Source organism: Rousettus aegyptiacus, unplaced genomic scaffold, assembly GCF_014176215.1.
Source record: "Rousettus aegyptiacus isolate mRouAeg1 unplaced genomic scaffold, mRouAeg1.p scaffold_m13_p_17, whole genome shotgun sequence".
Taxonomy (NCBI): Eukaryota; Metazoa; Chordata; class Mammalia; order Chiroptera; family Pteropodidae; genus Rousettus; species Rousettus aegyptiacus.
In genome coordinates, this window is record NW_023416292.1 from 42,052,506 (window position 1) to 42,078,859 (window position 26,354).

General features: G+C 34.6%; 1 protein-coding gene across 2 annotated transcripts in view; it reads left to right on the top strand.

The window, feature by feature from the left end:
• The window catches only part of DPYD (dihydropyrimidine dehydrogenase), a 691,841-nt gene that overhangs the window by 424,267 nt on the left and 241,220 nt on the right, over nucleotides 1-26,354 (top strand). For both annotated transcript variants that reach the window (XM_036235253.1, XM_036235254.1), the window contains 2 exons: nucleotides 14,550-14,618; nucleotides 21,147-21,230. In XM_036235253.1, the coding sequence (XP_036091146.1) occupies nucleotides 14,550-14,618; nucleotides 21,147-21,230 (153 nt within the window). The remainder of the gene's footprint in view (nucleotides 1-14,549; nucleotides 14,619-21,146; nucleotides 21,231-26,354) is intronic.

Genomic DNA, 26,354 nt, shown 5'->3' on the forward strand with positions numbered 1-26,354 from the left:
ATTATTCAGCCATAAAAAAGAATGAACTCTTGTCATCTGCAACAACATGGATGGACCTAGAGGGTATTATGCTAAGTGAATTGAGTCAGATACAGAAAGACAAATACCATATAATTTCACTTATACATAGAATCTAAATCTAAAAACAACAATCAAACAAACAAAATGGAAGCAAATTCATAGACACAGAGAACATTTTGATGATTACCAGATGGGAGTGGGCTTGGGGATAGGTAAAAATGGGGAAGGCATTAAGAAGTATAAATTGGTAGTTACAAAATAGTCATGGAGATATAAAATATAGCATAAGAAATGTAGTCAATAATATTATAATATTATAATAACTATGTAAGATAGTTACTAGATTTTGGGGGATGATCACTTTATAAGCTATATAAATGTCTAATCACTATATCGTACACCTGAATATAACATAGCATCGTATATAAACTGTAATTGAATAATAAAAAATTATCAGAAAAGAAGAAAGTTTAGCAAGAGGAAAAGAGTGGAAGCCTAAAAGGACATCTGGTGGCACTATACATAAGGGGTTCAATTTGGTATGTCAAAATAAGGGGCAGCACGGTGATTTGGGGCTAGATTATAAAAGGTCAACATTACCCTCTCTTCATTTCTTAACATGTTTAAGTGGTTAAGATACGGTGAATCTTCTCATTGGGTTTTGCCTGCTTGAACTTCCCTCTGACTTTATGATTTCCTAGGTAATTCTAACTGCCTAGCTAGCTTAAATGATATTTATGGAGTTACAGTGAAATTAGCCATTGGCCAAGAACACAGAAATAAGGTGTGCTTACAAGAATGGAAGTCATACAAATTGACACACGTTGAATAAAACCCACCATGTTTAAAAACAAACCTGTGAGGCTTTCTATAAATGTGTGATTAAGAAACACAGAAAAATGATTTAGAAAAAATATATCCAGGCAGTTCAAGATTTTTATTTACTCTTAATAGCTGAACAACTATGAGTAGTTTTTTTGTCTTGAAATAAGTTTTTTCCCCCATCTGTAAAATGGGGCTGATCTACTTTGTCATGTTGTTCTAAGGATTAGAGATAATGTATGTGAAATGCTTAACAAAGTGCTTGGCACGAGCAAATACACAGCATGTGCTAGTTATTGTTGTCATCGTTGTACTTACTATAGTGGTATCAATTCGCTTTGGCTACATAAGAAAACATCTCAAAGTTGTGGATCGAAGCAACTATTTAATTTAGCCCACAGTTCTGTATAACAATTTGGGCTCAGCTAAGGTGCATTGTTCTTCTGGTCTCACTCCCTCTGTAGTCAGCTTCCAGATGTGCTAGGGGCTGGCTCGTTTGGGGCCCATTCCTCTTCTACACGGCCTCAGTTCTTTCGGCAGGCCTTGACAGGGGAATCATATGGCTAGGCAAAATTTCAACAGTAAGCAGAGGAGGACAAGGCCTCTTCAAGCTTTAGTTCAACCCTGGCACATCACTTCTGCTATGCTCTATTGGTTTAAAAAGTCACAAAGGCAGCCCAGATTCAAGAGTTAGGTAAATAAATCCCCCACTTGTTGGATGTAGCTGTATAGTTACATTGCAAAGCGGCATGGATACAGGGAAGGGATCACTGTTGTTCAAATAATCTACTACAAGAGGGTTAAGGATGCAAAATCAACTAGAATCTATAATGTAAATTGAAAAGATTGGTGAAATCTTGACATGGTAGAGGGGAAGTTGTAGTCAAAACACCAGCTCTTAATCCCTTGCCTCTGCTAGCGCTTCACTTGACACAGGTGAAACAGTTCAAATTATCTTTGCTCATTATTTTCAGTACATAAGATTTTCTAAATTCAATGTTATTCTGTGAAATAAGTGAGAAAATATATGTGAAAATATGTATTAAGTATAAATATATAAACAAATATAATGGATTATTACTCTTTGATATAAAGTATACTTTATAAATTTTAAGAGGTTCTTGACCCTTTTACCATGTACCACCTATCTGTCCTTTTCATTCTCTCTCCAGAATATAGAAATTTTCTTACATCTAGATATTGGAATTGGATATAAAATCTCTCATTACTTGGAATTCCTTTTCTCAGCTACGTATTTTAATATTCCTTTGAGGAAAATGTTTATTGAATCCTGATTACGTACAAGGTACAATATTAGTACTAGAGATATAGAGATAAAAAATTGGGCCCTGCCCCCCAAAACTTTGATCTTCTATTGAAAAAGATACAATCAACAATTTAATACAATATAATGATATTGTGGGATTTCAGAAGAAGGGGGCTTGACACAGGGGAGAAAGGGAAAATAGGGAAGGCTTCCTCAAGAAGGTAATACCCAAATGAGGAGCAGAAATTTATTAGACAGAAAAATCTAAAAATTAAATCAAATGCTTGGCTGATTAGAAATCATCATTTTAGCCCCTCGCTTGAATAAACCTGATTTCTGCCTATGCATCAGCTCTATTTTCCGTGAAGTGTAGCCATTCGTTCCCCTAAAACTAAATTGAACTGCTCGAGGTTCCTCAAACAGAACATATTTCTTAAAAACAGCATCCTGAACCTTTACTTCTGCTGCTCACTTCCACCTAGAGTACTCTTGCATCTTGTATTTCTAATCAATTTTTAATAAATATCAATGGATGATTTCAGAATTACTTAAGAGTTATCTTTCTATGATGCCTTCTTCATGTAGGTATAATCACACTTTCTTTTTTGCTCTCACTATATCCTGGTTCATACACTATAATTATTTTGAATCAATTTGCATACATCTTCTTTATTATACCGTATGCTCCTAGAGCACAGGGTTCATTCTTTATTCATTTAGATAAAAGGACTAAACATATGGTCAAGAGAATGCAGAATATATGGTACATTCTGGAAGCAAAGTACTTCAATGTGGTTGGGGCAAATATTTCATTCCAGTCTTTTATCATATATTAAAGAGTTGGATTTTATCCTGAAGTTGAATTTGAAGCAGAAGTATAAGATGATCAGGTTTATCTCTTTAGAAGGGTCTGGCAGATGGCATAGGCTGAAATCAGAGATAGACCAATAAGGAATCTCCTTCTGTAATCCAGGGAAGCAATGGTGAGGATTTTAACTAAGAAGGTGATGTTGAAGAGTCAGGACTGAGAAGAGGCATTTGAGAAGTGAACTAGAGCAGTAATTCTCAAACTTTCCTACAATTAGAATTACCCAAATATTCTTGAAACACCCTGATTCCTGGGCCTAACTATAACAAGTTAACTCAGAATCCCTGGGATTATTCATTCTTCATTCTCTACACGATTTCAAAGCTCATCCAAGTTTGAGAACCAGTGGACTAGAGAGTACTTGGTGAATAATTGGTTGTAGGTTGGTGGTGAGAGAGAAACAGAGAAAGGAAATCTTGTAGTTCTTTAACGAGACTAAAGGGCAGAGGATAAGCATATTTAATGTGAATAAATAAACAATAACAGAGTGGAGAAATTTAAGTTTGGTTTTGGGAAAATTGAACTTAGGTGTTAGAAGGTAGTTGGATATGCTGTTTTCCATTCAGGAGAAAGATAAAGTTTAGAGATGTACACTTTATGAATTTTCAACATTACATACTAAGTGAAATCATTGTGACTATGATATCTAAAGCATATTTATGAAGAGAAACTAAAAGAGGACCATGAGTAGACACTGAGGACATCAACGTGTAAAAGTTGGCCAGAGGTAGAACCTGAAAAGAACAACAACAATAGGAAAATTAAGGAAAAGAAGTATCTCCAAACTCATATGGAAGAGGGTTTCAGGAAGCTGGAGGTGCTTAACTGGCTAAGTGCTAAGAGTCTCAGTAAAATTTCAGGCTGAAAAGTTTCAAAATATATTTGCCAAGATCACTGGCGGCTATGGGGAGATCAGTTGCTAGACATAGTGGAGAAAGAAACTAGATAAAAATATTAAGAAGTCATCAAAAAGAGAGGGAAAAACATCGGTTACTGTGTATCCTCAGTAGTCGACATTGTTTTGTTTTGTTTTTTTCCTGATCTAGTGGAAAACATCTCTGATTTTCTATGGAAAGTATATTCATATTGTTTAACTTTATTTTTTGTTGTTTTCTTTTTTTTGTTTTTTTGTTTAACTTTAAATATGATTTTTCTAACTTAGGAATAGTTGTATAAATAAGACATTTGTTGGTACCAAAAGAAGAAAAGAAAATGATGAATTTTAAAATAATATAAAGAGGCAAGTTTAAGAATATCATTCTCATTTGCAACCATTAAATAAGCAATGAACATATAAAAGTTGAAGAGCTCACAAGGTTCGCTTTTAAAGTCCTAGTCTCAATGTGTACATTTCAGAAAAATTGTACCAATCTCACTTCAACTATATTTGTACTAAGGTATAAAGACCATTTAAAATTTGAATGTTGTACAGTTATTAATATTTAATAAACATATTTTCTTAGTCTAAATGTCTTTGAGAATCACATGTCCCATGTTATTTCTTTTTACATCTCGACATAACCCCAGTAATGTTAGGAATGATTTTGTTAAATTGTTTGACAAAATCTAACTTGTCTACTTGTAATTTACAGTTGTTCACCTTTGTCACTTTGCAGTTTTTTTCTACTTAAAAATTTAGGTTGCCTTGAAGCTGAATTGTTGACTGAATTTCCAATGTAGTTCACAGTATGATGACAGAATACCAAAACAGTGTTGGCAACATGTTTTTAAACATAGACTTTAAGTAAATGATAATTTGGTAAGATAGTCTGCTTGTAACCAGTTGGAAGTCTTATGTTGTTCTTCACCTTAATTTTTGATCTGTAAGCTTTACTGTAATTCAATTTGTAAAAAAGACAAAATCATTTTATTTATTTCATAAGCAAATCCAATTATAAAAGAATAATTTGACCATGAATTATAATTCTTTGATTTAAAAGTTTGGAAGAATAAACTCACCAAACCTTCATCTGCTACTTCATTTCTTGTTTAGCTAGCCCACCAAAAACTTTAGAGAGATTTGTGGGTCGCTCCTCTTGACTTCTCCATCTTCTATTCACTCAATCTATTCCAGTCTGACTTCTGTCCCTCCACTTAACTGAAACCCTACTTATAAAAGGGATTCTGTACTGCCAGATCTGTGACACTCGTCTTACACAAACTTTCAGAAGCATTCATCACAGCTGATCGTTCCTTACTTTTTGGAATACTTCCCTCTCTTGGCATTGGTGACATCATAGGCTCTAGGTCACATGTCTCTAGGTCAGACATGGGCCATTTCTCTTTCCCTATTTTATTCTCTTCCCTCGTGATGTCACCTACACAGGTGTCTTTAAATACCACTATATGTTGAAGTCTCTAAAATGTACATCTTCATCTCTAACCTCTTTAGTGAATTCTAGACTCATGTATCTAGCAGTACAATTGATGTCTTCATGAATTGGATGCTTACTATATGTAATACATAAAAAATTGAACCTCTTAATAGTCCCCCATGAGTTACTTAAGTAGGCTTTGTTTCATCTCTGTAAAGTATCTACATTCCACTCAGTATCTCAAGCCAATAATCTAGGGATCATCTTTCATTTTACCTTTCTCTCATCTCCTGAATCTAACCATTGCCTTGTCTTGTTGGTTTTAGCTCAGAATTACATCTCCATGGATATAATTCAAGCCAAATTATTAATTGGAGTCTTTGCTTTCACCTTAAAAGCCCCTCATTTCATTCTCTATAAAGTAGTCAGAAGCATCTTTTGAAAATGTAGATCGGATAATTTTCTCACCCTCCTTTAATCCTTTTAGTGGATCCCATTACACCTACAGTAAAACTCATACTCCCACAGGGTTCGGCTCTTAGAGATATGGCTACTACCTGCTCCTCTCATTTTCTCTTATACTCTTCTTGCCCTATCATGAAACTTTGACCACATAGGCCTTTTCTTTTTCTTAAATATACTATGCTCGTTTCTACCTCAGAGTCTGTGCACATGCAGTTTCCTCTACTTAGAATGCCAGTTTTCATCCAATTCTTTATTCCAGTCCTCACTGTAGGGTGCTGTCTTTTCTTTCAGTTCTCAACTCAGTGATCCTTTTACTGACCATCATCTAATATAGCTCTATGCACCCCGGTGATTTTCTATCATGCTTTCCTCTATTATTACATTCATAACGATAATCTTGACTTGAAAATATAACTAAAAACATATACTCATTTATTTGTTTGCTTGTTTGTTTGTTTGTTTGTTTGTTTTTAACTTGTTATGATCTTTCCCTTCTCTAACATGTAAGCTGCAGGAAGGCAGGGGCTTTTTCTGTTGTTGTTGTTGTTGTTGTTTTCATCACTCCCAAGGTTGAAGAGTTATTGGCACAGACTAGATGCTCAAGAAATATTAGTGAAATGTTGGATGAAGAAAGACTATAAGTCAATGTCTTAAACTTTTTTGAATCTCATTCAGTGCCTAGCATATTTTGCTGTTTGCTTATTAATTGATCGCTGATGATGTTTGATTCTTTCGCCAGACTGTAGCATAAAATACAGGATGTAGTTCAAACATGACGTAGTGTTTGGCTCTTATGTATAAATTCATCCAATACTGTTTAAAAATATGAGCCATAAAAAAATGGAGCACTAGTAATGGCATGAATTAAGTGAAAAATAGGGGAAAGTTACTCTGATTTAAAAATGATTCAGTGTATTTATTTCTAGTAACATTGCATGATGTTTTACAATATAAAATATCCATCAATTCTGTTTTTTAATAGAGAAAGAAACCTATTCTCTCTGGGTTGAATAAAAAACCAAGCACATAAAAACACTGAAGGGCTTTCTACTCATGAAAGAAAGATTAACTTATACCCCATGCCCTTTTAGTGTGAATATATTTTAACTTCTCTGAAAAATTCTAATATCTTTAAAAAAAGAATAAAATAATGTGGGGAGTCATCTCTATTCTTCTGAAATAGAATGTCACCATTTGTTTTTATAAACTATCCCTTGGTTTTAGATAAAAATACTTAGTTCACATTTACAGGTATGTTAGTGGTATTCCTGGCTTAAAAGTGGTATAACATAGGTCTTTCCTCATCTTGCATTTTTACTTTCTTCTGTCTCTACATTATCCTTTTCTAGTGCAACCAGCTTTCAGTGGGCATGAGAGGGTTGATTACTGAGGAGTTAGTGGTCACATGCCTCTCTAAACACACTTCATTCTAGTTTAGGGACCAAAGAGGAAAAAAGCTTTTACCTTCCCAGCTCCAGTGAAGGATTCTGATGGGAGCAGAAAGCCAATCACTATGATTAGTTCTACTGGGGATACTTTCCCATCTTTTTGTGCAAAAAGGTAGAGTCTGTTTTCAGAAAATGAAAGGCAAAGAACTTCCAGTTAAGATGGTGGAGTAGATAAACACTATGCTCACCTCCTCTCTTGATCACATAAAAATTACAACTGAACTATAGAAGTTGCCTGAAGTCTAAGAGAACAGATGTCCTACAACTACGGAATACAGAATAGGCTACTTTGAGACTAGTAGGAGAGGTGGAGACGTGGAATGGGCTGAATCACATGTATATCTGGCAGTTGAGAATTAGGAGGAATATCTTGGTGGTAGAGATCCCCCCAGAGGAGTTAGGGGTCTGGCTTCACACCCAGCTTTCCAGCCCAAGTTTCCAGTGCCAGGAAGAGAAGTCCCCACAACTTCTGTCTATGAAAACCAGCAGAGATTATGGCTGAGCAAGATGGAAGACAGCTGGAATTGCAGATATTCTTTTTAAGGGGCCATTGCAAAGACTTACTTGCTGATGAACTCACTTGCTCTGAGTTCCGCTGCAGGGGCAGCAGCTCGAAAGGTGCTAGAAACACTGGTTATAAGAATGCTCGATGAACTTAGGGGAAGAGTAGCTGAACTCATTGAAAACTTCAACAAAGAGATAGGAAACATAAAAAATAACCAGTCAGAAATGGAAAATACAACCTAAAAGAAGAATACGTTAGAGGGGATCAACAGTAGATTAAATGAAGCAGAGGATCAAATCAGCAATTTAGAACATAAGGTAGAAAACACCCAATTAGAACAGAAACAAAAAAAAATAATCCAGAAAAATCAAGATAGTTTAAGGAGACTCTGAAACAACATCAAGTACACCAATAGTCACATTACAGGGGTACAAGAAGGAGAAGAGAAAAAGCAAGGAATGAAAATCCATTCAAAGCAATAATGACAGAAAACTTTCTTAACCTGGTGAAGAAAATAGATATATAGCCTACAAAGCACAGAATCCCAAATAAGATGAACCCAAAGAGGCCCACGCCAGGACACGTCATCATTAAAATGCCAAGGGTTAAAGACAAAGAAAGAATCTTAAATGCAGCAAGAGAAAAGCAGTCAGTCCCCATAGGACTGTCAGCTGATTTCTCAACAGAAACTCTGCAGGCCATAAAGATTGGCACAAAATATTCAAAGTTATGAAAAGCAAGGATCTACAACCAAGATTACTCTAAACAGGAAACTATCATTTAAAATTGAAGGACAGATAAAAAGCCTGGCAGACAAGAAAAAGCTAAAGGAGTTCATCACTACCAGACCAGTATTACGGGAAATGTTAAAGGGACTTTTATAAGGAGAAAAAAAAGAAGGAAAAAAAGATCAAAAATAAGAATAAAAAATGACAGTAGCTATGTATTTATCAACAATTACTCTAAATGTAAATGGATTAAATGCTCCAATTAAAAAACATCAAATGGATAAATGGATAAAAGACTCACTCAGATTGAAGGACACACACAGACTAAAAGTAAAGGGATGGAAAAGGATATTTCATGCAAATGGAAATAAAATATCCATTTCATTAAAGTCTATTCCAAAACCAAATTAATACATTACAAAAAAAAATTATAGGCTGATATCTCTGGTGAACATTGATACAAAAATCCTCAATAAAATATTAGCAAACTGAATTCAGAAATACATTAAAAATACCATACACTATGATCAAGTTAGATTTATTCCTGGGTTGCAAGTTTGTACAATATTTGCCAATCAACTAATGTGATATACCACTTTAACATATTGAAAGATAAAAATCGTGTGATCATATCGATAGATGCAGAAAAAGTGTTCAACAAAATTCAGTATCTATTTATGATAAAAACTCTCAGCAAAGTGGAAATAGAGGGAACATACCTCAACACACAAAAAAGGCCACATATGACCAACCTACAGCTAACATCACGCTCAATGAGGAAAGGCTAAAAGTGTTTTCCTTAAGATCAGGAACAAGACAAGGATGCCCACTTTCACCACTCCTCTTCAACATTGTATTGGAAGACAAGAAAGAGAAATAAAAGGTATCCAAACTGAAAAGGAAGAAGTAAAACTCTCATTATTTACAGATGATATGATATTATACATAGAGAATCCTAAAGATTCCACCAAAAAACTGTTAGAACTGATCAATGAATTCAGTATAGTAGCAGGATACAAAATTAATATTCGGAAGTCATTTGCATTTTTATATGCTGACGATGAACTTTCGGAAAGTGAAATTAATAAAATAATTCCATTTATAATTGCATCAAAAACAATAAAATACCCAGGAATCAAATTAACCGAGGAGGTAAAAGACCTGTTCTCAGAAAATTATGTCATTGAAAAAAGAAATTGAAGATACAAATAAATGGAAACATATTCTGTGCTCATGGGTAGGAAGCATCAAAGTCGTTAAAATGGCCATACTACCCAAAGCAATCTATTGATTCAATGCAATCCCTATCAAAATAGATGGCATTTTTCAGAGAGCTAGAACAAATAATCCTAAAATTTATATGGAACTATGAAATCCTGAGTAGTTATGACAATATTGAGAAAGAAGAACAAAGTTGGAGGTATCACACTACCTGACATTAAACTATACTACAAGACTAGAGTAATTCATATAGCATGGTACTAGCATTAAAAACAGATACAGTGATTAATGGAACAGAATAAAGAGCCCAGAAATAAATCCAAGTATATATGTTTATTCAATACATGACAAAAAAGGCAAGAACATACAATGGAGTAAAGACAGTCTCTTCAATAAATGGTGTTGGTAAAATTGATGTATACATGTAAATAAATGAAACTGAACCACCTCTTACACCATATACAAGAATAGACTCAAAATGAATTAAAGACTTACATGTAAGACCCCAAACCATAAAACTTCTAGAAGAAATCTCTCCCGATATTGCTACTAGTAATTTCTTTTTAGATATATCTCCTTGGGCAAGGGAAACAAAAGAAAAAATAACAAATGGGACTACATCAAACTGAGAAGTTTTTGCACAGCAAATGAAACCATCAAGGAAATGAAAAGACAACCTACTGAATGGAAGAAGATATTTACTTATGATACATCTGATAAGGGGTTAATATCTAAAATATATAAAGAACTCATACAACTCAACAACAGAAAAACAAACAATCCAATTTTAAAAATGGGCAGAAGACTTGAATAGATATTTCTCCAAAGAGAAAATACAGATGGCCAAAGGACATATGAAAAGATTCTCAAGGTCAGTAACCATCAGAGAAATGCAAATTAAAACCACAGTGAGATATCATCTTACACCTGTCAGAATGAGTATCATCAATAAATCAAAGAACAACAATTGCTGACAGGGATGTGAAGAAAAGGGAACCCTCATACACTATTGGTGGGATTGCAAATTGGTACAGCCACGGTGGAAAACAATCTGGAGGTTCGTCGAAAAATTGAAAATGGATATTCCTTTTGATCCAGCAATTGCACTTCTGGATATTTATCCAAAGAAAATAAAAACAATAATTCATACAGATCTATACATCCTTATGTTCTGGCAACTCTATTCACAAAAACCAAGCTGTGGAAACAACCTAAATGCCCATCAACTGATGATTATATAAAAAAGTTATGGTTCATATATACAATGGAACATTATTCAGCCATAAAAAAAAAAAAAAAGAAATTAAATCCTACCATTCGCAATGACGTGGATATCAAAGGTTATTATGCTGAGCACATAAGTCAGACAAAGATAAATTCCATATGATTTCACTTTAATGAGAAATCTAAGGAATGAAAAGAACAAACTAATCAAGAATAGACTCACAAGTATAGAGGACCAGAGGGAAGGGGCGTGGGGGCCTGGGAGAAAGTGGTGAAAGGTTAAAGTACAAATTAGTAGCTGATAGATGGTAACAGGGATTGGGAGCATGGCATAGGGAATGCAGTCAGCAATGGCTAGGTGAGAGCTAGGAAAAGATAGAGCAATCAGGGGGGTCATTTCATAAACTAAGTAAATGTCTAACCAAGGTACTGTATACCTGAAGCTAATGGTAAAATAAAATAAAATGCTACAACATGTTATAGGGATGTAAAGAATATAATCAATAATACTGTAATAACTACAAATGGTGTCAGATGAGCACTAGCACTATCAGGGTGATCACTTCATAAGTTATATAAATGTCTAATCATCATGTTGTACACCTGAAACTAATATTATATGTCAACTGTAATCGAAAAGTAAAAAAAATTATTTTAAAAAAAGAAAATGAAGAAAGAATGGTGTAGTGTCTGGCTGCTGAGAACATGCACAAAAAATCCTGCCTCGGCTTAATATAAATGTGTCTCTACACATGTGGTCACCCCTCTCCAGTGACAGCTGCCCATAGTCATACCCGGTCAGTACATCTCAGACATTTCATGACACCAACGCTCGTGATGTTCAGACAATTCTCTGAGTGATATTTATTTCTCTCCATCAAGCCCAGTTTAAGAGCTCTTCATGATCTTCAAGACCTAGAGGGCAAATGATGATTTCAAACAGCCTTGGCACAATCAATATATATTTGAAGCAAAAAACCGCTTTATCAAAATTAAAATTGTCATCTAGTAAAGAGGAACCGTGTTAGTCACTCATTTAGAGCACATATCATCTCCTGTTGTCAGGGCGGGGCAGCCTGATCCCTCTGGCAGTGGACTCTCTGCTGAGTGGGTCCTGCCCACTAGTAGGACCTTTCCTGTTGTCGTCCGTGGCACCCTGAGAGTGACATTGGAGAGGAGGTCGCTGTGTTTTTTCATTGGCCACTTTATTTTCGTATGTGAAGGTGAACTTGGAGATTACCTTGTCATAATTGGAGGCAAGTTTTGTTTTTGTTGTTTTTGTCTTATCTTAATTGAAGTAATTAAACTTTCTAATGTTCATCACTTTCACCACAGAACTTGTCTCTAATGCCAAAATCTTTTTTTTCAGTCTGGATCTTTAGACCTAACCCTGCCCTTGAAGTTTTAGCAACAAGCCTAGAGGTTCTGTTTATTCCCTACATTTTTAGATTAAACATTTTTTAAATTTGTTTTTATTTCTTTACTTGAAACTTGAGGCCCCCAAGGACAATAAGAATCTGTCACCTGACCCCAGCCTTTGTCTCAGTTGATTTTCCTTTCAAATAAGATCTTTTTAAATTTTATTTTTTATGTAAAGAATACTCTCCAGGAGGTATGAGTGTAGTTCTAGGATATCTGATTCCCCTGTGACCTGTTTTCTAACTGGGGCGTGGGGTAGAATATCCCTGAGGTCTTAGAGCAAGGGGAAAGGGCAGAAAGACAGAGTCTCCTACCAAAGATGCACAATTACGCTGGTGACCCTTTTTTGTTTGCAAATGGGCAAGCTTGGAATTTGATTTTTTTACTTTCTTTAGGCCCTAGAAAAAAAGGCCATGGATCATTCTTACCATTTCCTCCCAAATTCTTAAAAGCTGCATCCTCACTGCACACAAAGATTGAATCCTGAACTCAACCAAAAATAATTAGGCATTTTAAATTTTCCTTCTCTAGCCATCGTGTTTTTATTTTCTTCTCTTTGTTCCTCTCTGTAAAGAGGAATCTACCCAAATCTGCTTTCTCCTGGCTACCTCGTTTCTCTCATCATTGTCCTCCTACCTTTACCTGACTAATATTCTGAGATTGCCTCAGTCACTCAGATTCAGATCTCTTGATTCTTCTTTCTTAATTACTTCTTCTAGTTCACAAGTTCCGTGTATTTTAACATTTGACACTTCTTTCCATCGCCTGAATAAACACCAGCATCAGCCTTGCTCACTCTATTTGCTAACAGTTTTACCAATTTTTTCCCCTTCTCTAACTTAGGATATTCATTTCTGCTTAACTGTAAAGGGATCAGTGGATAAAGCAACTCCAGGCTACTAAACCGTCGGTGACCTCATTCATTTATTCACTTGGCCTCACTATGTGCCAAACACCATGACTGCTGTCACAGATAAAGCAATGAATGATGCAGAGCAGTCAGCCTCAGTTCCCCTGGAGATTCTAGCCCATCAGGAGAGAAAAATTAAAGCAACATTAAGGGCAGGCTTGTCTCCCTGGTTTTGAAAACTTTCTCCAGTTTGATCATAACTTGTTTTCTGTCTTTCCCTTAATGTTAAAAGCATTCGTCAGACTTTTACATTTCTTCTTTTTTTTCTTTTTTCAAGACATCCATTAAAAAGCTGCAAGTGGTGAGAGCACAGTGGCTTTTAGTGGACTCTTCCACAGGCACTCTGACTTTAGGCTTGGCACAAACTCTTTGTATTTCAATCTCATAATCTTTCAATGGTAATAATAAAAATAATAATAATTACTGACGTGTATTGAACACTTACTTTGGGCCAGACAACCTGGAGGTTAACACCACAAATTGCCTGGGCCTGAGTCCTGGCTCTGCTCGTTAGTGATGTGACCTTTACATCTCAGTGCCTCAGCATCTCTATATGTAAAATGGGGAGAATAGTGTTTAGAATAATTAAGTTAATAAAGTAAAAGCCATTAATATAGTACCTAGCACATCATAAGAGCTATATAAGTCTTAGCAATTTCTATTATTACTTTTGTAAGTAGGTAGTGTTATTATCTACATGTAACCAATGAGCAATGCAGTAAGTGGGAGTCAGAGTTCTTATCTGGACATCTGGCCTCAGAGCACGTACTCGAAACCACTGCTCTGCAATCCTTTTTTTACAGGATTGCTATAAGACCAGAATTAAATTATCGACATTTAACAGAATCTTTTAAAAATGAAAATAATAATATCAACTTTGCTATCCTCAGAAAGCAACAGGGGGAGTTCTATAAATTTGTGTATGTGAAATTGTTGCTTAAATTGCGTGATGACATAGAAATGTTTATTAATATAATTACTGATGTAGCTAAAAGATTTCAAGGCATGGAAAAGAAATAAATTAGTGTCTTCTTCAATCATATTATAATATGGATAATACCTTACATATTTACAGTATGTTATAATTTTAAATTATGCAAAGTTAAGTAACTTGCTCAACTATTCATTTACTAAGGATAGTAAATGAGAGAGTCTCTAACATAACTCTGAAGCCCCAAATCTCATCTTTTGTTTTACTATAATACCCTGCTTTTTAAAATTGTTTGTCTTTTAACAGATTGAAAACTAATTTTATAATATAGTCTATCATTATAAACATATACATGTAAATGTTAATGTTCCCTTGTTTGAACTGATATTCTTTTTCTTTTTAAAGATTGTGATTGCTAGCATCATGTGCAGTTACAATAGAAATGACTGGATGGAACTCTCCCAAATGGCTGAGGTAATGATTTCTTTAGTATATATTTATTTTATTTTATTTCATCTATTTTTATTGGTTTTAAATAAAGAGCTGCCATGAAAAATAACCCAGTAGAAATAAAATTGAATGGAAAACACTAACTTAAAACATTTCTATTATAATTTGTTTACCCTGTGTTTTTGTTAAAATGATGGAAATGTAAATTTGAAAGATCTATTCTATAAAAGTGGCCCCTTAGATTTCACATGCTACCTAAAAATTATTCTTTGAATCCATATACTCTTTATTTGCATATTAAGCAAACTGTAAATTATGATGGATGTCATGATAAAATTTAATTCTACCTTTGAGACTCTAACTTGATCTTACCTTGCCTTTAGGCAAACTAGTATGACAGTGAGAGAAGAAATTTTGAATATAAAACTCTTGAATATTTAAAATATAAAAGGTTCATTTAATACTATTCGAGTTTGAATACAGATATGCATAAAATGGTAGGACAGAATGCTCCTGAATGAAACACTAGTCAGCAGCTTTTCTATAATATAAATGGAATCTTGCACAAATGCAAGCGACTAACCATGTGCCTCAAATTTGTATTTCAAATAGAAAAATACATACTTAAAATGATACACTTATGTCCATCATTCTGTCATGAAAAATACTCTAGACAGATTTAACTGGAGTTTCTTGAAAACCTTTTAGAAGTATAGAAGACTAAAACTAACAATTCTTATGAAATAACAACTCTATAAAATATTATAAAGCTTACAATAGCGTTCGAAAATGTTGATTGTACATTTTATTTGGATCTTAAAACTATGAGGGGAAAAATTACTTCTGGGACTAAGGGGGGTGAAATTAAGCATAATCAGTAATTGGCTTTGTGATCTTTGGTGCTGGGTCCATTTTATACATGTATTTACCTAATTGACCATGAAATCTTCCACAGAAGATTGGCATGAGTTTTGCCAATTTTAAGCTGACTATGATGAATGACTTTATCATGCTGCTTTCTTCTCTGTCTCTCTGTAGAGTAAAATACTTAAAACATATATTTTCTTCAGTAAGGAGCATTAATTTCTAAATAAGCGAATTTTACTTTCAAAAAGTCAAAAGCTTTTGTAATAGTAATATACTAACCAACTTAAAGAGTTTTTCACATTACGCATTTACTGTTTTAATTGCAGTTTAATTAAATATCATTTTCTAAGTACTAATAGTAACAAATAAAAGAGGAAGGAAGGAAGGAAGGAAGGAAGGAAGGAAGGAAGGAAGGAAGGAAGGAAAAATTAAGAAACGAGGAAAAACTTTTTTATAACAAAAATGACATGTCTTTTATTCAGTCAAAAGTCTATAGAATCTTTCCACAGGAAAGCAACATGCATATTGAGAAGGTCAATCTACAGATGGTGCCGGTTAAAAAAAAAAATCCCTGTAACCTTAAAATATGGACCAGTGCAGGGCATATCACGTGAAGAAATTGTCCCTAAGCCTTCACATCCCCCTTGGGGCAGCATCGGTCAGCATGATTCCGTTCAGCTCATATGGTAGGCATACAATAAAGCTTTATAGAGTTAGTATTTGGTTCTCTTTTTAAGAACACATGCTTCACAACAGAATAAAACAAATTTCTTACAGTGGAAGAGCCCACAGAAAAATAAACCAACAGAAACAAAAAATATTCAAATCAAAGTTAATATACCACTTACGGTGTACATTTCTTCAGGGGTGGCGATAAAGAAATCTGAGCTATTATACCAGCTGTTCTAGCATGCCACTGGTTTTAAGTTCAGCAAATGGCTTACTATGATAATGGATATACTTTAAACTTATGAAGTTCCTCTCCTTACAGAGGAATGCTTGAATTACACAATAGAGAATTAGAGAAATCTATCAGCTCTTTACTATTATGTCAAAAAACCGAAGTGGCCCATGTAACAGCAGAACAGATCCAGTTGTACACAAACATGAAAAGACTGAGAATCTCTATGTCAGAATGAAAATTTGTACAAGGAGAGATTATTATTATTATTTGTTTGTTTACCAGAGGTTACCACTTTATTTTACTTTTTCGAACAAAGATTTAAGATCAGGTGATTAGTTAAAAAAAAAAATAGAACCTAGGTACATTCTTAAAATATAGTAAATTCAACTAAATGCTATTTTTAAAAGTTAATGTATATCTGTATGTCTAGTATATTCTTCTTTATCATACACATATTCTTGAGAAAGTTTTGTTTTCTCCTAGAAATAGAACCATGCTGAACCAAAACTTCCTTTTACTCTAACCCTAGGATGCATACCTTTTAAGGTTCTCTTTCATGTGTTTCTCAGCCTGGTTTAACTGTCATGATTTTTGAGCACCACAAAAAAGAAGCAGCCTCCGGAAAAGTTTTCACAGCTTGGTGTCAAATCAGTAGCATCTAGTCGAGACGAGACGACAGTGTTGCTACATAGAAAGTCAACAGTAGACTTTGCGTATTCTTTTAATGGAAGAGAGAATCCAAGAAGTGTACATTTCATGCCCCACTGATGGAACACATTCCTCACCCTACTTGGGCTCTGATGCCCTTTGCCAGCCCTCACCACCAGTGGAAGCTTCCTTTCTCACTTGGGCTCTGATATACTCACTATACCAAGCCACCCTCCACATGGACATCCTTCTCACTGTGCTCGGGCTCTGATACCTCACACTGGGCCCCCATGGCTCCTCCTCAAATCCTCCTGGTCACCTGTCTTGCTCTGCCCCACTCAAAGAGCTTAGAGACACATTGGTCAGGAAGGAAGGGAGAGGTAAGAGAAGGAGACAGGGAAAAGCTTTGTACCTGATTTTGTTGTATATATTGTCCAGGGTCTGTGGTTTTGCTGCCCTAATTTCTTGGAAAGTTTTTATAAAGCAATTCAAAAAATTTAGAAATTATATCACTTTTTTTTCCCCCTCTAATGAAGTATAGTTACTTTAAATCTGTTCTCTAACCAAAGCCGGGGAATGGCAAGTTAGACATTCTAATTGAATGGTTGGGTGGGTGGGTGGATGGATGGATGGATGGATGGATGGATGGATGGATGGACAAACATATAGAATAATAGATGATAGATGATAGATAGATGATAGAAGATAGATATATATATAGATAGATAGATATAAATTGCTTACACTGTATTTATACAGAATTTACATAGTATTTATTACAGTCCAGGCACTGTTGTAAGTCATTCACTCTTATTAAATTTATTTATACATTATAAAAGTTACCCTATGAATTACTTCCATTATTTTCCACTTTTTAGAGATGAAGAAACTAAGGCAAAAAGTTGTTAAATAGAATGCCCAAGTTCACACAGCTAGTATGTGTTCAAACTAATGAATCTGACTCGAGTCCACACTATTAGCATATACATTCTACTGCGTATAGGGAATGGATGATAAATAGGTAATGTATGAAATAAGGAAAAGCAAATTTTCTGTCAGTGTCTTCACTAGATTATTTTATTGTATAAACATTTTGGTGAGGTGGAATTAACTCTGCTAAGTGAATAAACCAAAAAGCTTGTGACTAAACAGGAGTCAGAATGCATGCCCAGTTTCAGTTCATTTAATTCATGCTAATTCAGCAATTAAAAAATTTTTGAATGCATATAGTTGCTTGGAAATGGAATTAACTGCCTTTTAAGGTGGTATACATCCTGTGGCAGCAATATTTGAGCAGAGGCCAAATGAATGTTTCAATCTTCCTGTATTACCTTGAGCAGGATTATCTCAGTTTTTGAAATGTAGATGCTTATTTCAAAGGCCTTCCAGGTGTATTTGGTGGGTCTATGGTTGTATATGTGTATAATACTGCAGAAATGTTTAATAATTAGTCACTGAAAAGGCTTTAAATTGGATAGCTGGTTTTATAAGATTTTAATTTTTACTTCAAGTTTAGAAGCTTTAAGGATGCCAAGTTGTTATATTTTCTTAACACAGTGTCACACCAGCCTTAGAAAAAGTGATTTTTAATAAATTATGATAATGAATAAGAATGTAGGCTCTGGACTCAAAAATGCTCTCAAAATACTTAGGTTCAAGTCCCTACTCTCATTTACAAGCTGTGGGACATTGAGAAAGTCACTGGAACTCTTTGTACTTTGGTTTTCTAGTTTGTAAAATGGAATATTATATCCTAATACAAAGAGCCTAGCAAACTGTCTTTCATACTGTAAGTGCTCAATAAATGTTAGTTACTATGATCTACTTTGCTAGCTATTGTCATGTAGCACTTATATTTAGGACAGGGGTCCCTCAGCTCTCAGACACAGCAGGAAAATGAGCAGCAGGCCAGCAAGCGAAGCTTCGTCTGTATCTGTAGCCGCTCCCTGGCGGTAGCATCACTGCCTCGGCTTCACCTCAGATCATCGAGCATTAGATTCTCATAGGAGCACCAGTCCCTGGTGCCAAAAAGTTCGAGGACCACTGTTTTAGGAAATATGTAGAATGTAAATATGTATACAAATGCCATCTAGAGTTTACCTATTCCAAAATGTTGAATTGATTGGGCTATTGATTGCTGCATTTAACTAAATAAAGAAGTCTAAAGGAAATATTTGAAATAACTAAGAAATAATAAGAAAAGCACACTATCGTATGTCTTTGGAATGTGCAATTCTTTAATTAAGCTGGTAATTCCCACAGGACATGGTTTTGAGATAGGTCATATTAATTCGGCTTACACTTGAATAGATAGGAACAAAGGTTAACAGACTTGCCCAAAGCATTCCCAATTCCTTAGCTAACCTAGGATTAGAACTCAGAGTTTAGCCAGTTGTGCTTTGTCTGTGCTCACTACCAGATCAGCAGGATAAAAACAGCATGTTTTAAGGTGATGTTTAAAAAACACGAAGCATTTTAAAACTAAATTAGGGAAGCAAAAACTATAACGAAACCCTATTAGAAAATAGACTGCATAATCAAATGAACTTTCATAAATGTGCAGAAGAAAAAGCAGACTCACTGATGAATAAAGATCAGTAAGCAACTCAACTGAGAAATAGCTAACTAGAATTCTTAAGTTTGTTGAGGTTCCACCTAAAATTCATGCAGGAGGGAAAAGTAGGCTAAAATCTTGAACAATTAGGAAGAAAAGAGAGACCTCGAAGAAATAGTTGTTAGCCTAGAAAAGGTCTGATACCCTTAGAAAATAGTGATATTTTTTAATCCTTTGCATGATTTGATAAGACATATTATAATATTATGGGAACTAATTCAAGCTTCTAGTTAACCTTACTTAAAAAGAAGTTGTGTCTGACTTATTTCATTGAGCATGGTATTCTCAAGATCCACCCATGTTGTCGCAATGGCAGTATTTCATCTTTTCTTATGGCTGAGTAGTTTCCATTGTATATATGTAGCACATATTTTTCTAATCTATCAAAGGATGCCAGCAGTGTGTGAGGGTTCCTTTTTCTCCACATCCTCTCCAGCACTTTTTATTACTTGTCCTGTTGATGAAAGGCATTCTAAATAGGTGTGAGGTGATATCTCATTGTGGTTTCGATTTACATTTCTTGACAGAAGGAGATTTGAGTTTGGGTGGTAAACACAATGCAATATACAGATGATGTGTTTTAGAATTGCACACCATGTCACTCAGTAAATTTAATTTTAAAAAAAGAAAGTGTGGCATTGGAGAAATTCTAGAGGTTTGGTGAAAGAATATAAAACTGGAATCATTTCGTTTATCCCCCATCCCTCAAATTATTGGATTAAACTATAAAAAAGTGTTTTGCTTATTCTTAGAGTTTTCCACAGAAGATATCTCAAAAAATTCCATGACTCTAAGTGTTCTTAGAATACTTCGGACTATTTTGTTCATTTTGTAGGACCCATTTGTACGCTAATTGATTAATGTGTTAAATAAGGATTTCTATTTAATTATTAAAGTAAGACAAATTTATCTATACTTCATATTTCTGAGCATAGACTTTTTAAAATACAATAAAATTAATTTTCAATTAGTATTTTGAATTTTACTTGTATTCATTCCTACTACGTTTTTTTTTTTTTTTTTTTTTTTTTTTTTTTTTTTTTTTGCCCTGCTACTTCCAGTGCCAATAATCCAGAATTAGTAAGATTTGTTTCTATGAAAACAAAAGCTGTGTAGGGCAGAATAAACGTGATGTCAGAGAGACCTGATGTTAAAATCTCTGCTGTGTCATTCAACAACTAGGCTTGTCATTTAATCCTTGTGCTTCTGTTTTCTTGTGTGTAAAATTGGTACCCTAATAATCCAAGGATTATGAGAATTTGAAATAACGAACATAAAGCACATAAAGCAGTGAATGTCCTCTTATAAGCACTCAATAAATATTTGCTTTTGTTGCTATTGTTTTTGTTATACACAATCTAATTTGAAAGAGTCAGAATATACCTCACAAGATAGCTGTGATGCAGAAAACAGAACAGTTAAAATTCGACAAATGTGACCTATGATATCAAAGGTGAAAGCATATTGGTTCACAAATAAAGCTTTGCCTTTTCTTTCATTTTCTTTTCATGTCTTAAAGACTTCTGGAGCAGATGCCCTGGAGTTAAATTTATCATGTCCACATGGCATGGGAGAAAGAGGAATGGGCTTGGCCTGCGGGCAGGTAAGGACCTCAACAGCTGTCAATTATGTATGTCTGTGTGACAAAACAGGGCCTTGTACGAATAGTTACTATACCTTAGGCATGGAGATGCTCAAATCAGATGACTGGCTTGAGACTTCCAGGTCTGCATGGTTTAAATATTTAGTGCTTAAAAAGTGGAAAATGAAGGAAGCCGAAATTATAGCAACTGTTTAGTTTTATTAAGGAAAATATCACATTATATACTTGACAGGAAGTAATATCATAACAAATAGTTTTTAAAAGTGCTGAAGCAGAATTAGCTGATTTTAAATGCAATGTTCTTTATTCATTCTGGATGCTGATCCAGTTTCCCTGGAGCAATATACTGTACAAAATGCATTGTTCGTAGTGATTTTGTAGTAAATGGGGCAAGGCAGAAATTGCATTTTACATTTTTTAGCATATGATCATTATTCCCTAACTGTGTTTTGGGAGTTTCAAAAAGACTTTGATGCTATTTTTATTTTTGGATACAATAAATGGAAATTTCATGCTAAAATACTTTCAAAAACCTAATGAATAAAATGTGGAAATATATGTTAATATGTAGAAAATACTGCCTCTTTATGTAATGAGATATAGTGTCATATGTTAAGGAGCACTGTAAAAGTTTAATACTAAAAAGGTAAGTGTTTTGCATCTAATTTAGCTTTTAAGCCCAGAGAGAGTCGATATGAACTAAATAATATGAAATGTTGTTTGTAATTTATGAAAAATTTCTTAGTCCTGGAAAGTTTACTTTTATCTCCATGTCTGGCACAAGGCCTTATACATAGTAGGTACTGAATTCTTTTATCTTAAGTTATTACATTTTTAAAATTAAACTCAGAGGCCAGAGGCTTTTAATTTGGAAGGGCAAAAGTTTCTTCTTATTCAAATGAACATAGTTTACTATTTTCATACTACCATTGGGGGAGGATTTTAAAGTACCTTGTAAATGTTTAATTAACATTCAAAGTAGATTTGTGACTTAGGAAGAAACCATTTTTGGTAGCAGCAGAGGAGGAGGGGCTAGTCAAGTGCTTTTCAAGTGTATTCTCTGTTCCACACACAAGAGGTTACCTGGAAGATCAGGAAACGTGGTAACAGAACCAGACCTCAGAGTTACTCAGTAAAGGGAAAATATCATTATATTGAATCATGACTTTTATGAGTCACATGATTAGGTAACAGTCAGTGTGTCAAGACACATAACTTGATTAAAAAGAGGAAGGCTTCGAAAAGAATACCTGGAATAAGGCCTGAGGTAGTCAAATTTCTCACCTTAAACCTTTAACAGTCTGAAATTTAGAACCAATTTCTTTTTTTTTTTAGCTGAAGGGATGAAAACAGCGATAGAAAATATAAACCTATTGACTAATTTTTTAAAGAAGGATACATTTTAACATATATTCCTTGCCACAAAGGACAATTATTTTGAAAATGACACCCAACCCTGAGTTTATTTTTAGGGTGGGTGTTCACTCTGTGGATACATCTGAACTTACTCAGCTGTTAAGTGTCTTAACCTTTTTGGCACCAGGGATCAGCACTCCTATGAGAATCTAATGCCTGATAATCTGAGGTGGAGCTGAGGCAGTGATGCTAGCACTGGGGAGCCGCTGAAATACAGATGAAACTTGCTCACTCACCCACCACTTACCTCCTGCTGTTCGCCTTGGTTCCTACCAGGCCATGGACTGGTACCAGTTGGTGGCCCAGAGGTTGGGGATCCCTGTTTAGGTGTATCCTCTTCGGAGAATTATTTAGCCACATAAGTTTTGTACAGCCTGCGGCAGAACGAGGATGCCAAGTGCTGAAATTTCATAGTCAAAATTATCATTAAGAAAGCATGTGTTCCCCAAACCATGATATCTTAGGCTGAAGGAAACAGAATGTTTCCATTTTACTTGTTAGTTATCTACTCTAAAACTAAAACCAATTCTTCTTATTATCCAAGGTTAGAATTTTTCTTTTTAATTATATCCTCTCGTAAATTGTATAATTGAAAAATAAAGCTAATTGAATCATGTCTTGCTCCAATGTATTTTAAATGATTACTCTGCCTCAGAATCCATGAATGTTCAATATTTTAAATGGAATGAATCAAGAATATTAGTGCATTAAAAAATAAAAGCTTTACAATAGCTGCAACTCTTTAGAGTAGACATAAACACACCTGGGGCTTATTCATCTTTTTCTTTACCTCCTTTTTCTCTTTCTCTACATCCTGTTCCATTGCCTTTTCCTCTCTCCTTGAGGTGCACAGTCTCAAGACCTTGAAAGCTGGTGGGGTGGGAAATTTGTGCTCAGCTTTGGGAAACTGAAGGGCCTTTCCAATCCCTCTTCCCATCCAGTGTGACCCTGAGTTTTCTCTGTTGAAAGCTCCCTGTGTGCAAAGAAAGCACAGAGCTTGTGCATTGCCAGAGCCTGATAAATATTTGCTTCATGAATGAAACAAACTGACATTAGTTCCATGGCTAAAATATTTATCTACTAGAAATATTCTCTTGTACTTCCTACATTTCCGGCATTTCTAAAAGTCATAATAATTTTAGTGCCCCAAGAAGAGGTAGAATATCATAGTACAGTACATTTTCTTCTCTAAACATTTGTGTTTTTTTTTTCCTCTTTAATCTCAAATATTTTCTCACAAGTATTTAGTAAGTGAAAAACACTGCCTTTGTACCTGTACTTTTGAATTAACTATGTGTGTATATTTTTAAACTTTTACATATATATTTAAACTCTTTATAAATATTTCTATAAATGACTAAAAATTGTGAAATTTATGACAGAAAGCTGTAACCTCTACCATACAATATATAGATATCATATTTATTTATAGAATTTGTAGAAATAAAAAAAAATCTCAAGCTGACCTTGAGAATTTGATTTGTGTATTTCCTGCAAAGTGAAACTTCATGTGAAAGCTTAAACAGCATAGCACTTGCTAGGTTTTTAAAGGCCATCTCATTCTTTATTCTTGCCGTCACCCATCTATGTCACCTTGATCAAGCCACTTATTTTCCTAAAGCATCAGTTTCCATCTCTAAAATATGGGATTTGAACTACATGACCTCTAAATCCTCTTCCAGCTTTAATATTCTGTGAATGCTAAATTATAGGTAGCAGGCTAAAATGTTATTTTTAAACTACCCATAAAGAGCATGGTTAAAACAGAAACAAGTGAAGAAATAAACAAATGAATATCATGCTACTCTTCTTAAAAAACACTTTAACATTTTCTCTAGCCTGCATAAAAGTCAATGTTTTACTGATATGACTCCTAATTACTTTTACATCAACCAATGCTGCTCATTTTTCTTTGGTATATTTTACTTTATTTGATAAATGAGTGTCTAAGTAACGGTTGCTTTAAAAAAGCTTTGGTTTAATCTTGTATCTAACATGGCTAAAATAGAACCCTTGGTCTTCTGTATGTAGGCCTGCTTTTCTGTCAGATTTTGCCATTTTGTTTAATGATACCCCCATAACCTTGATGCTTAAGCAAAGGTGAAATATGTTCTACTTTTGGTTGTATATATGCCAGAATCAGAGTTATATTGCAACAAGAAAATAATTTTTTTTTCCTTCTCACAACAACCCTTTGAAATAGGTTGAGTTTTTATTTCATTTAACAAATTACAGAGTCTTCCCTGTTTTCCTGATGATAATTCTTATCATCATCAGCAGCAAGAATCAGCATGCTAGCCTGAATATAGGGAAGCACAAGAACAGTTTCTAATAAATTGGTATCCCATTATTAGTGTTAACTATTATTACTATTCACTGAAAACTAAGTGTGGGATTAAGTCAGCTCGAAAGTGTTTTCTAGTTCTAAATTCCCATTTCTCTAAATCCGTAAAAACACAAAGAGACCTGAACCTGCTCTTTTAGTGTTCCGTCTTCCTGGGGCAAGGAACGAGAAAGTTTCTCTGATTTCTTTCTTTATTTATTCATTCATTCATTTATTTTCTGATATCTTAACATTCAGATTTAAAGTAGTCTGCATGCAATCTGTGTAAACCAAATTCCTATGACAGCATGTTGCTTTATAAATGTAATCGAACTATAATAAATTCTATAAAACCCATATAAAATGTCACCTCTTTTGAGATCTTTTCCTTTTCCTAAATACTACATGCAAACAACCCTCTCTTGTCCTGTTATAATTACACTAAATACTTTTGATTCCACCCTGCAGAACCTTCTCACCCAGATTCAGGTGAGAACTGAACGGGTCTTGAATAGCTTTCTGTTGTGGTGGTAACTGTGTTTTTGAAATTATCACCAACATTTTAAAAATAGGTGGATTTGACAGAATATTCCTTTTTTTTTTTAATTTGAATGATTTGTTTTTACTCTACCTAAAATGCTAGAGTAAAAATCTAGCTTTAGGAGACACTCATCTCTCATACACTTGACGTTTCCTTCAATTAATGAAAAATCCTATTTCTTGCTTCTCTTGAAAAAATGGGAAGATATGGCCACACTTGGCCTGCAATGCTATGCAGCGAGGAGGAACTCAAGCTTAATTAGGGTCCTTAAACACTGTGTGTGGTCCATGTAAATAGCAGAAAACATTGGACCAAGGGTAAGTGCCAGTTCTCAAACATGGTTTTAATCAGTATGTGCCTATCTGATTCAACCTTTAAATATCAAAACCAATCCTTCCCAGGAGTTTTGCTGATTCTCTGCATTCCTGACATTAAAGAGTCTCTAGGCTGCTGTCTTCACCCAGAATTACCTTTAATTCTTAGACCCCCTCCATCAGCTACTAAAAGAATAGTTGGAGATGGTGGTGGAAAGGATGGGATAAGACCTTCCTACCACCTATTTTATCTTCCACATGGAGAAAAAAAAGAGCAAGAGGCAGCATGCTCCACAGGACTTCCAGGGACTAGTTATATAGTAATCCTCTTAAAATGATTTTTTTTCACTGCTATCAGAACACATAAATTTTTATAGCTTTTTCTTAAGTTATTTTCCACACAGGCTGTTTACTTTGCCTTGAGTCAACAATGTGGTATGCTGAAGCACAGAGTTTTAAAACTGAGAGGAATCTAAAGAATTTTTAGTTCAACGCCCTTATTTTCAGGAAGAACTGGGTGCTGGGAAGAA